The sequence below is a fragment of the Natrix helvetica genome, assembly GCF_964273705.1.
Source record: "Natrix helvetica genome assembly, chromosome: 4".
Taxonomy (NCBI): Eukaryota; Metazoa; Chordata; class Lepidosauria; order Squamata; family Natricidae; genus Natrix; species Natrix helvetica.
In genome coordinates, this window is record NC_138550.1 from 99,531,386 (window position 1) to 99,545,715 (window position 14,330).

The window sequence follows — 14,330 nt, forward strand, 5'->3', positions numbered from 1 at the left end:
GTTGTAAATGACAGTTGGTCTTACCTGAACTGTTATTTGGGGGGGGGGGGGTGTTGCAGGATTAGCCAGGATTGGGTATTATGATGTTCAATTGGCCTTGAGACAGAGTTAAAACTGAAGCCACGCCTCTGTGCTCCTTGCTTTTGGTTCTCAGTTTCAACGAGTCAAATCCACTGAAAAACACCTGAAAACAAGTCATAAGGGGACACACCCTATCCCCTGAACTCCCTAACCCCATGGACGAATGCTAGGGTGGGAACCTGGCTAATCCTGCAAACCTCCCAAAATAACAGTTTAGGTAAGACCAACTGTCATTTTCTGGAGGAATTTGCAGGATTAGCTAGGATTGGGACATACCCAAGTTAACGTCCCTCCGGGTGGGCACTATTGGTCCTGGGCCCCCCTGCGCTACCACCTGTTGTAACACCCTACAACCAAACACCGCATCAGCCGATGCAAAAGCGTCTAACCTGTAGTGCCTGATAAGGGGAGATGGGGACGCCCATGTAGCGGCCCTACAAATCTCTGCAATAGGCGCCTGTGTAGCCCAGGCCACCGAGGTAGCCATGCTCCTGGTGGAATGTGCTGTGATGCCTTGGGGAACCGGTAGGTGCTGAACCTCATAGGCCAGTGCAATGGCCAATTTGATCCACCTCCCTATAGCAGAGGAGGACACTCTCTTCCCCAAGGAAGACGGGTAAAAGGAAACGAAAAGTGCATCAGATTTCCTGAGGCTCTCCGCACACCTCAGGTAAATGTGCAAGGCACGCCTGACATCCAGCCTGTGCCAAAGATGTTCCCTATCATGTGACGGGTCCGGGGAAAAATCCGGCAAGACCACCTCCTGCGATCTGTGAAAAAGGGAGTTTACCTTGGGAAGAAAAGTTGGATCCAGTTGCAGGACGACCCAATTATTGTGGAATGTGAAAAGATCCGACCTGGAGGACAACGCCCCCAGTTCGGAGATGTGATGGGGCGAGGTGACCACCACGAGGAACACTACCTTAAGGGTCACAAACTTCAAGTCAACCGTCCTCAATGGTTCGAATGGTGCCACTTTCATGGCTTGGAGAACCGTAATGAGGCTCCATGTTGGAAATCTGTGGACTACCAGGGGGCGGAGGTTGCTCGCACCCCTCAGGAACCTCTTAACTAACGGAAGCTGGGTAAGTGGAAAGAGCCCTTCTCCCCGAATGACCGTGGATAGGGCCGTCACCTGGCTCCTAAGAGTGCCATGTGAGAGCCCCTTAGCCAACCCATCTTGGAGGAACTCTAAGACGTGCGGTACCGAAGCCTCGCGGGGATCCACTCCTGAGACCCGGCACCACTCTGCAAAGACCCGCCAGGTGGAATCATAGATCCTGGTGGTGGAACCCCGGCCTGAGGCCTCAATGGTGGAGATTACCCTCTGGAAAAGATGGGTATCTCTCGGGCACTCCCGCTCAATCTCCACATGGCTAGTTGCAGCCACTGTGGCTTGGGATGCACCAGGTTCCCCTGCCTGAGGTCTACATCTCTCCCGGGATCCTCCACAGATGTGACATCGACAGGCACATGAGGTCCGCAAACCATGCCCAGCGCGGCCAGTAAGGCACCACTAAGATGAGCTCCGCCCTCTCTGAGATCACCTTCTGAACTACCCCAGGGAGAAGGGGAAGGGGAGGGAAAGCATAGATCAGGCCCTCCAGCCACTGAGTCCGAAAAGCGTCGACCCCTTCTGTCCCCCGAGTCGGGAACCAAGAGAAGAACCGTTCCACCTGAGCGTTCTGCAGTGTGGCAAACAGGTCAACCTCCAGATGGCCGAACCTGGAGCAGGTGGTCTGGAACAGTTCCCAGAAAAGGCTCCACTCTCTGTGGTCAACCGTGGCCCGACTGAGCCAGTTGGCTTGATGATTATTCACTCCCATGATGTGCTCCGTCCTGAGTGATCGAAGATGCCTCTCCGCCCAGGCACCAAGTGCCATCGCCTCAGTTCGAAGACCCCTGGAGTGTGTGCCGCTTTGCCAGTTGATGTGGGACTTCGCCACCACGTTGTTGGTTAGCACCAAGACGTTCCAGTCTCGAACATGGTCCTTGAAGTGCTGCAGTGCCAAGTGAATCGCTCGCAGTTCCAGCCAGTTGATATTATGTTGGAGGTCCAACCAGTTCCAACGGCCCTGTGCCATCCGGGACTCCAAGAGAGCTCCCCACCCGTACAAGCTGGCGCCCGTTGTCAGGATGAGGCGCTCCAGCTCCCTCAACTCGCAGCCCTTGTGTAGCGCCGGGGAGAGCCACCACCTCAATGACAACTGCATCTGCGGTGTCACTGGAACCTTTGCCTCGGAATTGCTGGAATTGGACCTCTGATGCGGCAGGAGATGCCATTCAAGCGGCCTCGCGTGCAGATGAGCCCAAGGCACCACGTCTATGCAAGAAATGAATTTCCCCAGCAAGCTGGAGAGCACCACTACAGGAACAAAACGCTGACGTCTAACTTGTCTAACTAAAGCTAACAAACTAACCTTGCGGTCCTGGGACAGGAACACCTTCCCCAACCTGGAATCTATGATAGTCCCTAGGTGAAGAATCCTGGTGCTGGGGACCAGGGAACTCTTATCCAAGTTCACTGAAAACCCTAACTGTTGGAGCGTAGACACTACTAACGAGCTGCCATGGTACCAGGTCAGGGCTCCTCCAGGATCAGCCTACCCGACCAGTAGCAAAAACAGCTTCCTCCAGTCACTCACGGCCTCCGCGCGATGATTTCAACCGCTGGTAGACCTTTCCGGCCCCTTTTCAAGCCCGCTGCTGCGGGCAGCACCACGCGGCAGAGCGCTTGATCCTCATTGTCCCGCACAGCTCCGGGCCCACAGGGCCTTGCCACAGCCGCCTCTGTAGAAGGGATGGCTCCCCCGGATGGCAGGGATGAGATCAAGGCTCCGTAGCAGCCTCTGCCTCAGCCCATGCGGCCCGCCGGAACACAAGGCCCAAAATGGCCGCTGGAATGGCGTCCCGCCTCTAATAGCCCCAACAAACAACTTGTAAAACCCTTACCGGTGGCTGGGAGCGAGCCACACCAAGGGGAGGCTTCCGGGAAGCAGATGGAGGCAAGAGGGGGAAGGCAGGGAGAAGGAATTTGTAGGATAGCACTGGATTGTGTTTGGGAATCACTGGAACCAAAAGCAACTCTTCCTTCTTCGGCCAGACAGAGTTGAAACTGGGAACCAGAAGCAAGGAGCATAGAGGCGTGGCTTCAGTTTTAACTCTGTCTCGAGGCCATTGGACATCATAATACCCAATCCTGGCTAATCATGCAAATTCCTCCAGAAAATGGAGAGATTTGTTGCATTTATTCATTAGCTTATCATCTTGCCTTCTCATTGAACAAGGATGATGACAAACTGTGGTTTGCATGAGAAAATCTTGCTAGAAAACAGGAGCAAGCCATTTGCAGGCTGGCTGAAGGCTTCCAGATATTTGACCCTATGCTATTAATAAGGCTCTCTGAGATTATGTGAGAGGGAATATTTTTAACTCCACAGCTTTGCCAAGACACACAGAATAGTTGCAAGTATTGCCTGTATTAAGTACAGCAGCTCATTTAATCTGCTAGGGACAGGTGTTGTCAATTGAAGGAATGATATTCATATTTTAGGTGTCAAGTATTTATTTTATTATTTGTTTTTTATTAAATTTATATTTAATATCTCCGACAAAGTGACTCTGGGCGGCATGAAGGAGTTCATCAATATACTTTTTTTTTTTGCAAGTAGCAGATATATGATGGGATGCCATCATATTTCTTAGGGTTACAGCTTCAGGTTATGTAATTTGGCTTTGATTGTAACCTTGAATAAAGGTAGGATTCAATTTACAACCATTTGTTTAGTGACAATTCCAAGTTACAACAGCACTTGTTGTGACTTATTACCATTTTTCATACTTACAGCCACTGCAACATCCCCATGGCCAAGCGATCAAAATTCGGACACTTGGCAACTGGCTCATATTTATGACAGTTGCTGTTTCCCAGAGTCATGTGATCACCTTTGGAGACCTAACAAGTAAAGTCAATGGCGAAGCTAGGTTCACTTAACAACTGTGTTACTAACTTAACAACTGCAATAATTCATTTAATAACTGTGGCAAGTAAGGTCATAAAATAGGGCTCAACTCAATTAACAACTGTCTACATAGCCACAGAAACTTGGCACTCAGTTATGGACATAAGTTGAAGATTACCTATATTCATATTAACTTTGCTTTCGACTTCAACTGTCCACCAGATGGTCACTCTTCAAATATAAGTTTTGCCAACGTTTAAGTCCAAAAGAGTTTCCTATACAGTGATGTCAGCCTTTCCAGAGTAGCCCGGAGGAGGAGGTGGTGGAGGAGGTGGTGGTGGTGGTGGTGGAGGAGGAGGAGGAGGAGGAGGAGGAGGAGAAGGAGGAGGAGGAGGAGGAGGAGGAGGAGGAGGAGGAGGAGGAGAAGGAGAAGGAGAAGGAAGAGGTAGCAGTAGCAAGGAAATGATTTCGTATCAAGATATTTTATATTGGAATTTAGTTAAGCAGATGAAATCAGTTTAGACATAATTTACAGTATTTCAATTTCAAAATTCATAGAACCCAGTTGGCCATCTGTCATCTGCTATCCTCAAATCCTACTTTGCAATCTCCAAACCACCCACACCACAAGCTGCCCAAATTTGGTAGCCACATTTTCAGTGACGTAATTTGTTAAAGACTTTTTGTTAAGCCAAGGGTTAGAACAGATGGGTTATTCCTCAATGGCGTTTTTGTACTCCCATTTCATCTCCTTACTGGTACATCCTCGAATCTCTGTCATCTCCCCCAAATGGACACACATATTTTCCCCATGATTAAATCAGGTATCTGTCGATGGTTTGCCCAGTAAATAAATGAACTAGAAAGTCATTTGCTGTCTGTGGAAAATATGCCTATTGCAATGGAGGAAGCAGGGAGGAATCCACAATCAAAATATCAGATAAGATTTCTCCCCCACCCCCAAAAAAAAGGCTGAACAGAAAATGGAATTCTTAATTCTTACTGTTTAAAGTTTCTATAAATTAAATGGGGCTGTAATTCAGGGTAAGCTGGAAGGATTCATAGTTGAAAAGGCAGTCAGAACGTCTGCTCCTATCAACTTCAGTGTTAAGATTAAATTTTGGCACTGCCAGACATGTACTTCCTAGCTGTTGTATGTCATTGCAACACATTCATAATGGCTAAATAACCAGACTTAAGTATTCCGAGGAGTATTCTGATAATCCTGCTTTCCAGCCTCATTATCAGAGGAATTGCAAAGGTTTTATTTTAAAAATAAATATATTTTTTCCTCCAACTTTTAATAGGCAATTACCTTGACTCATGCCAAGGACGTGTTGACGCTATAGAGGAGTGCCAGGTGACACTTTCTTTGCTCTAGATTTTATACCGAGTTACCCTTTAAATTATGATTATCCAGACTTCCTGTTATTTCTGGCAGAGTAATAATGCCACGCTTGCATCATTCCACGTAACCTGCAACATACATTCATTAAACAAACAGGCACTTTTAAAGCTGGTATTTGCATAACTTTGGCACAAATAAAGAACGTGTGACCAACAAAGTGTCTAGGTGATATGTTCTAGGAGGCTGCAGATACTGTGAACCACACTCAGTACCATCGGTGTGGATTTATGTTAACAAAACTCTAAATCTTAATCCTTTCCATAGGAGCCCCAAAACATTTTCTATAGGAGCCCCAAAACACCTTCATAACAGCATACAGGCTAGTTAATTTACAATGTGAGTTGAATTAGTTAAATAAAGTTAAGGGTTATTTGTGTACAATTCTTTGGAATCCATCAAGGGTGACTCAGTTCCACCTATTCAATAGCATGAAAGGGAACACAAGGCCCTTGGGTGTGTGGTCAGGCATCATTTGTGCTAGTATGGGACTAGTCCCAAACTGTCCAGACTTTGGCCCAAACTCTACTGTTCCTGCTTCTGATTTGAATTTTGATTTGAATACATACATTTAGAGGATAGGATTCAGAGGAATTGTCTAATTCTATTATCCCTGTAGTGCTTTTGACTATAATGGCTGTTCATCCCTCTTGGTTATTAACATATTAGCTGGATACCCATGCTTCGCTATGAAACCATGCGATCGAGCCAGCCCATAGGCCGGATGAGTCACACGCTGGCCACACCCATATAGGGTAACTGGCAGTTGGAACAGAGTTCCTTTCAGGTCAGGAGGGGGAGTAGAGTGTCTAACTCCTTAGCATCGATGTGTGTTAATATAATACTGCATTTTCAACCCCACAATAGTGTGTTTCATGCAAATGCTTTGGAAGCAGATGTTTGAAATATCAGTTGCACCAACCTTATTGCCTGCATCAACTCCACCAAAACTTCTCTGCCCAGATGAAGGCACTTGGTAAACATCGTGGGCAGTAGGTACCTGGTAGATTCCCTGATTCTGATAAGAAGGCGGAACTTGATAGATGGGATCCCGAGGAGAGATGTGAGCATTTGGTACTTGGTAGACTTTTTGCTGATGAGGAGACTGAGTTGCTAGTTCTGAATTTGGCAAGTCCTGGTGAGATGGGTTCTCTTGTACAGGGCCTACCAGAAGTTTCACACGGTTTCCAGGAACAATGCCTTGTCGTCCATGTAAAGAGCAGAGCCACCATCCTTCCAATCCTTCAGTGTTTTGTTCTATCACAGTCAAAATATCACCTTTCCGGAAGGCCAATTCTTCTGCACACTCTGGGACATTATCATAAAGGGCTCTTGCCATAAGGTTCTGCAGAGAAAACAGACAAGGGGAAGGAGAATTTAAGTATAACACAGCTAATTAGTTACATTATCAAATTTAGGATAAATATGTTACATAAATAAAACAACCTGAATACAACTGCCTTTACTTAAAAACATAGTTAACTTTATTTTGGTAGTTGTGTGGAAGAGACTCTGTAAATTAAATCTTAAGATTACCAGTACTCTCATGAAGTGCATTTCAAATGTTTAATTTCTGATTATTGTTATCCAGAATTCACAATTTTAGATTGAAGCATTCAATATCCTTGCTGAACTACCGGAATTTACAAACTTCAAGAGGGCATGCACTCTGCAAATTGATAGAAGAGAATATTTGCAGTTCAGGATTGAACTGTGGGGTCCTTGATGCTGTCTGAGTTAGCACTGATGATGATACCTAGTTTGGTAATGAAACATTTGCAAAAAAAAGACAGCCAAGCTCATACCAAGGAGGAGTCCAGAGTTTGAAAGCTCCTGACACCACTTTTCTTGATATAGATTTTTTTAAGCCACTACATTTGTCTTTTCAACATTCATACAGTAGGATTTTCATTCTTTCCAATCATTTTCTCTCTCTTACTAATGTCCTACACTTTCTACCCCAAACCTATCTTGAAAAAGCAACCAGCTGAATAACTGTGCAAATATAATTCTTAAATAGCAATCACAACAAAAATGATTCTGGATGCTTTTTTAAAACTAAACCAGAAACCTCCTGGGAAGGCAGGCGAACAACTAAAAACCTGGTTTTTGTTTTTTTTTTGAAATCATAGGTAAAATGGTTGTTGTTGTTATGATATTATTATTATAAATGTATTAGCTACTCAATTTCAATGAATTCTTCATGAGGCTTCCAATTCTCTTCCAATCATTCTGAGCCACCAAATCAGAAATGTATAAATGAATTGTTTAGACTGCTGTCTATTCCTTTACTCAGGAGCTAATTTTTTGTAAGCAAATGCTTTATGTAGTATGTTGCTCCTATCAATTCAGCAGAGCATTCTTAATATCTAAAAGACTGTTTTCAATGTTTTAGTATTCATATTCCATCAAAGGTAGCTCCCTGCTAATTTTCAAGATACCAAATAGAGGGGGTGGAAATCAATACATTTAGAGCTCCCAAGTGCCTTTAAGTTTAGCTTCCAGTTCTTGAATCCAGTTGTCTCCTAAATCAGCTTCAATTGATAAGGAAATAATCAAGCTAAAGAAAGAGGGGATCCAATCTAGATTTTGCAGGAATCCACTGCAAAGCAACTTAGCTCTCCTCATCCTAATAGGTGGTAATGTTAGCCCACACCTATTTTTAAAAAAGTCTGCTATCTCCATTCATAGACAAAATATGGCTTGCCTTCATCCCCTCTCTTTTTGGCATATGGGGCTGTCTGGCATCATCTATACTGAGCTTGTCAGCCAAGCAGGCTTTCAGAGAAACGAACTATATAGTGAGTCTTATTATTAGAAATCTTCAGAGGGGCTTATTGTGAAATATTTCATTTCTTGGCTCTGCTAGATATTGCAAAGTACAGCTATTCATTTTGTGGCTTCAGTACTTCAAAGAGTTGCAAACTCTGAAAAATCATGAGGAATGTATTACCTGGTCTGCTAACATACACAAGGCAGACAAGGCATCTCATTTCACCTATTTATAAGTTTTGCTCAAATTGCTGCTGCAACTGCAAATAAATAATTGCCTACATTCACTAAACCATAGCAGTTTAATCCATAAATGTAACAGGATGTGAGAATAACCTTGAGAAACAGGAGGAGGAGCCCCTATTATGAATAGGATTAGTATTCATAATGGTTTTTCCAAGCTTGGTCTACCTCAAAGGGCAGACAATAAATCATTGGTTAGATTTGTACAACACAATAAGCTGTAAAACATGATTTATTAACCACAATAGTCTGCTTCATGCAAGAAACCAAGAAAAAGGGCATACAAGTTAATTTATGGCTTATTGCAATCATTAAATCTAGCCACTTCCCAGAGGGGTTTACTTCAAAATCACAAGTATCTCAAAACTATGAGAGGAAGTGTGGTCTAGCGGTTAAGGTACCAGTCTAAAAAGTGGGAGACCATGAGTTCAAGTCCCGCTTTAGCCATGAATGCCAGCTGGGTAATTTTGGACCAGTCACAGTTTCTCAGCCCAACCCATCTCACACGGTGGTTGTTGTGGGGAAAATAGGAGGAAGAAAATGTGTTGGATGTTTGCCATCTTGTAAAAATGCAGGATATAAATAAACTACAACACTCGGTTTGGAAAACTCCCCTTACACATACAAACCAATTTCACAATAAGCTTACTTTCTTTCCCACATAATGAAAAAAAAGAAGTGTTCTTTTCTGAATAATAAGCCACTTGATTAAAAGGTTTTACACAGAAGTGATTCATGTTCGTTGCTCACACCTTCCCGAAAGTATTTTTCATGAAAGTGGCCCTGAGGCAACTCCAGTCACTGCATTTGCTTTCTTTTCTTTGGTGTCCTCCAGATGTGTTGGGATTGTAATTCTAGAGCACCCAGCCTTTTGCCCTGTAGGCTAGAAATTCTGGGGAATGGATTTACAATACATCTGGAAGGAGCAAGATAGGGAAAGCTGAACTCTACATTGGCCATAGTACTCCATCTATTTTGGTTGAAATAATACAGAGGATTATGAAGAAAATAATTTTTTAAAGCAAATAAATGATTCAATATAGTGTACATTTGCTTGGGTAAATTTATTATGCTGTAAATTAATCAAGAATGATGGTGGAGCAACTCTATACATTTAGCTTTCTTAGCCTTGCATTCCTATTGCCTTTTTTGTTGTTGTCTTAAATTAAGAACTAGATCATTATAAAAAAAATAAGCTAGTTTGATGAACAAGAATTAATTTGAACATTCTACATAAATGGCAGACTGCATTTAATAGTGCTGTCAGCTAATTAAAGGAGTTTTAGCTAACTAATCACCTGCCTTTTGACAAATTATGAGCTAGATTTAAATACATTTACATATTCCCAAGATAATCAATGCAGATGTTAAAGGAAGTATATTTATAGTGTCATTCAATGTCAACCAAGAAATAAGCCACAGGAGTTCAGTGGTATTTTTCTAAGTAAATGGAATATATTCTTGGCCTATTTGAAGTCTGATGCCAGCTAAACATGTATTCCTCTTCTTCAGAGTAATCTCAATGTTTATTTTAAACAATAGACAGAAACAGGTTTGGCTATACCTATTTCTGCTGCAAGGGTGCTTCACGTGAAGTGTTAATACCACTTTATAATGCCTTGGTAAGGCCACACATGGAATACTGCATTCAGTTCTGGTCGCCACGATGTAAAAAAGATGTGGAGACTCTAGAAAGAGTGCAGAGAAGAGCAATAAAGATGATTAGGGGACTGGAGACCAAAACATATGAAGAACGGTTGCAGGAACTGGGTATGTTTAGCTTAAGAGAAAGAAGGACTAGGGGAGACATGATAGTAGTGTTCCAATATCTCAGGGGCTTCCACAAAGAAGAGGGAGTCAAACTATTCTCCAAGGCACCTGAGGGTAGAACAAGAAGCAATGGGTGGAAACTAATCAAGGAGAGAAGCAACTTAGATCTGAAGAGAAATTTCCTGACAGTTAGAACAATTAATCAGTGGAACAGCTTGCCTTCAGAAGTTGTGAATGCCCCAACACTGGAAGTCTTTAAGAAGATGTTGGATAGCCATCTGTCTGAAACAGTATAGGGTTTCCTGCCTAGGCAGGGGGTTGGACTAGAAGGCCTCCAAGGTCCCTTCCAGCTCTACTATTGTATTGTATTGTATTTGCTCCGAAGAATGAAAACTAGTTGGTACAATGGTTAAGACATAGAAAGTCCTTGGCTAGGAATGGGGAGTCCGTGGGTTCAAGTCCTGCCTTAGGCATGAAGCCTGCTGGTAACTTTAAGGCAGTAGTTTCTTCTCAGCCAAACTGTATGGATTTGTCCAAGCAATGTCTTATCACACATGCACAAGGCCATATCCGTGTACAAAGGCTTGGGAATAATGTATATTATGTTCTTTTACCTTCATCCTCTTTTCACTGGTTGTGGCTGGCTCACCAATGTGGCCCACTAATGTTTCAACAATTTAGAATAGAATTCTTTATTGGCCAAGTGTGATCAGACGCACAAGGAATTTGTCTCGGGCACATAAACTCACAAGTGTGGATATAAACAGCAAGTAATAGGTTATAATTACAATCATTAATCATAAATTACAAACCACAACTGATAAATCATAAGAAATCAATAGGAGAAAATAGTAGGAAAGATGAGAAGATAAGAAATGAGACAGTGCTGTGGGAATTCCCCCCACCCCTGCAGAATGATTGCACTTCCTTTATTGCACTGATGGCTTTAAAGACCCAACTGCTACAATTTCTAAGCAAAATCTTTTGCCAATCTCACTCAGATTAAGAAAAAGGCATCATCCATAGAAGGGTAACATTTTCTGAGCATGCTAGAGAAGGTGGAAAAGGAGCTAATTCTTTTGAAGCGAAGGAAGCGAGGGAAGTAAAAATAAAATAAAATTCTGAAAGGCCATGAGCCAACACATTTCGTAGAGTCAAAGGAAAGAGGCCAGTTAGCAATAGGGTGGGACGACAGGGAGTATCCATCCTGTCTGATAAACTAAACAGGGAGAAAGACAGTGACGTAAGTCGATCATAAGAACCTAGTAAGGATACGCAGCCTCAGCGTAAACAGTAAAACAATAATCAATGCACCATAAGTACAGTGGCTTCTTTAATATCTATTTGCATTTAGTGCAAAAGACAAGACTGTGTGTTGAGAACTTCCCTGGGCCACAATAATGAATAAGAAAGCTGTCGAAGAACGCCTTGCCAGCCCTTTCCCGCCCCCCTGGCACCATTTGAAAGAAGGGCGAAGGAAGTGCTCCCAGGCACGTATCTTTGTGTACCCTGAGCAATATACCAGGCTGATGGGTATTTTTTTTAGTACAGACCGACACCTACGCACACCATGAGTTTATTGTTACAGTTTCCTTGGTAGCAATCACCTTTTTCTGAGTAAAAGAGGCATCATTTCCACTATGAGCTGTTGTATCTTTTATCTTGGTAAGCGGGGGTAGGGTGGGTGGAGGGTGGGAAGGTTGGAGGAAAGGAAACAACATGATGTAAGTGTCTCAAGCAAAAGCTACAGCAGACGAGTGCCATTTGCCAAGATTGTTTAAAAAAAACATAAACCAGGAAGAATTTGTAGCCGATCTTTCATAGGCTGTTTTATCTTCCTCTCACTGTTTGCCTTGCTTTTTTTTTTTTACTCCAAAAGGGAGATTCGTTTGGCTGCCGCCCTTATGTTGTTTAGGAAGTCGCTAAAGGCCAGGTTGTTCTCTCAGGCCTTAGGTTTAATTTTGGACCTGTCAGTTTGCTTTGCCTGGCTTTATTTGGATTTTTGTTTCCTCAGCTGAATTTTACTTGTAAGCCGCCCATGTGGAAGTCAGGCAACCTATAAATTAAATAAAGCAACAAACACATTTACAAACTCCCAGGAACGGTGAAAGATAGGTGACAATTCTTTGTCAGGAATCACTCTGAATTTTTTTTTTTTAAATCAGGTTCCCTGCCATTCCCCACCCCACCCACCCCAGCTGCTGGAGATGGTACTGTATATATAAAACTTTCCCTCTCAAGAAGTAAGTCCCAGGATGTTATATAACCTCTTCCTTTCAAACAGGGAAGACAGGGAAGAGAGCTTTGAGTCATTAAAAGAGCCTTCTGCTTACCTTCCTCCTGATTGTAAGAAATTACATTCCTATAGCTAGGAAACCTATTAAACCTTATGGCTGATCATTTGTGAAATTTTTAACACCCCTCCCCCAAGAGAAGGCAGCCAAAGGGAGTCTCTAAGATTAATAACAAAAGATACCGTGGGATTAAAACAAGGTCAGGGAGTAAACGAAGGAAAATGCACGCTGTGCTGTGTGCCTGATAATGAAAAGCTCTAAATGCCAGCATACAATTTTATGCCACTCTTTTATCCCTCAACCTCGCCTCCAGCTTCTCTTATCCCTCACCCCTGGGATAAAGTGTCTATTGTATTGAACTCTCAAGGGAAAACCCACTGAAGCATTGGGTGTGACAAATCTGCACAAAGCAGAAAGCAGAAAGTTTTGTAGGAACTAAAACAGTCTAATTCCCACTAGAGAGTTTAAAATTACAATTCTGGAAAACTCTGCTTCTCCTGCCCCTCAAGAAATGGAAATTTTATTTTGTCTAACTATTCAGTAAATGCAAATAGGGCGGATGAACAAGTAAAGATGTTATCTAAGTTGTCTTAGCCACAGAAATAAGTATAGCTGTTTCTTTTTTTTAAAAAAAAAAGGTTGTTCTGTTTGCAAATGTATAATTACTTCTTGCAAATTCTAGGAAAATATTTTCCATAAAAATATCCAACACACAGCTCTGAGAGTCAGTCAGATGACTGTACAGCATGGATCTACATTATCCATATATACTTGAATTTTATACTATAAAGAACAGAAGAAATGGAATTACAAGGCAACTCCAGTGATTCTGGTAAAAGACTGGATATTTCCTACTGATCTAGGTGTTTCTGTCAAGTATTACTTAATACAGTTTTTCAAAGTCCATTTGGCACACATGTAAGCATGAATACAAACTTTTGTCAGTAACTCATTAAAATAGCTGCATCTTCTTCCGGGTCATTAAACTGCAGCAGACGTTTCTCTACAGAAGCCATTCAGTCCTACAAACAGAAAACAGGTGCTATATACATGCTTCTTTATATTTCAAGGCACCTACTCTGAAGCCAACTCAAAACATTACGCAAACCTATTAACTCATCATCATCATACTAGTGGTCTTGGTAGAGAAAAATGATGAGCCTCATCATTTAATCTAGTAGAGATGGTAGTTCCCAGAGTCCTAGAGTTTATTCTCTTTATTCTATTTCAGTCTACTTGTCTTTAAAGGACCCTTCAAATGTCATAAAGGCTGTGGTTCTTTTCCTCTTCCTTCACTATTCCATTTTCCTTCTCCATCATTATTTAGATCATCTTGTTTTATGATTTCACATCTACTTTGAAAGCCTTCTAAAAGCTTCCTTCCTTCCTTCATTCATCCATCCATCCATCCATCCATCCATCATCTATCTATCATCTATCATCTATCTATCTATCTATCTATCTATCTATCTATCTATCTATCTATCTATCTATCTATCTATCTATCTATCTATGCCAAATACCACTCACTCATCACGAAATCTCCAGAACTGTAAAGCCTACAAACTTGAACTAAGCACTGTTGATTTGTCTGAAGGCCACAGCAGAAGGAAACATTTTGGCCTGGGTTGGAAAATGCAAGTATTTCTATTTATCATTCCACAGAGTTATTATATTGTAACTCCCTGTTTTCCTATACCACATCACATATGAGGTCCAGCAAAGGTTGCAATGAAGCCATCATCAGCTTTAGACAACAGAAGTAAAGCAAGAATTCAAAATGCATTTATAATCACCATGTAC

The 14,330-nt window shown here is 42.4% G+C and overlaps 1 protein-coding gene across 1 annotated transcript in view; it reads right to left on the minus strand.

Annotated features, from left to right (window-relative positions):
• Positions 1–14,330, minus strand: part of NEDD9 (neural precursor cell expressed, developmentally down-regulated 9) — a 71,469-nt gene that overhangs the window by 37,072 nt on the left and 20,067 nt on the right. The window contains exon 2 of the mRNA XM_081951894.1: positions 6,371–6,793. Coding sequence (XP_081808020.1) covers positions 6,371–6,793 — 423 coding nt within the window. The remainder of the gene's footprint in view (positions 1–6,370; positions 6,794–14,330) is intronic.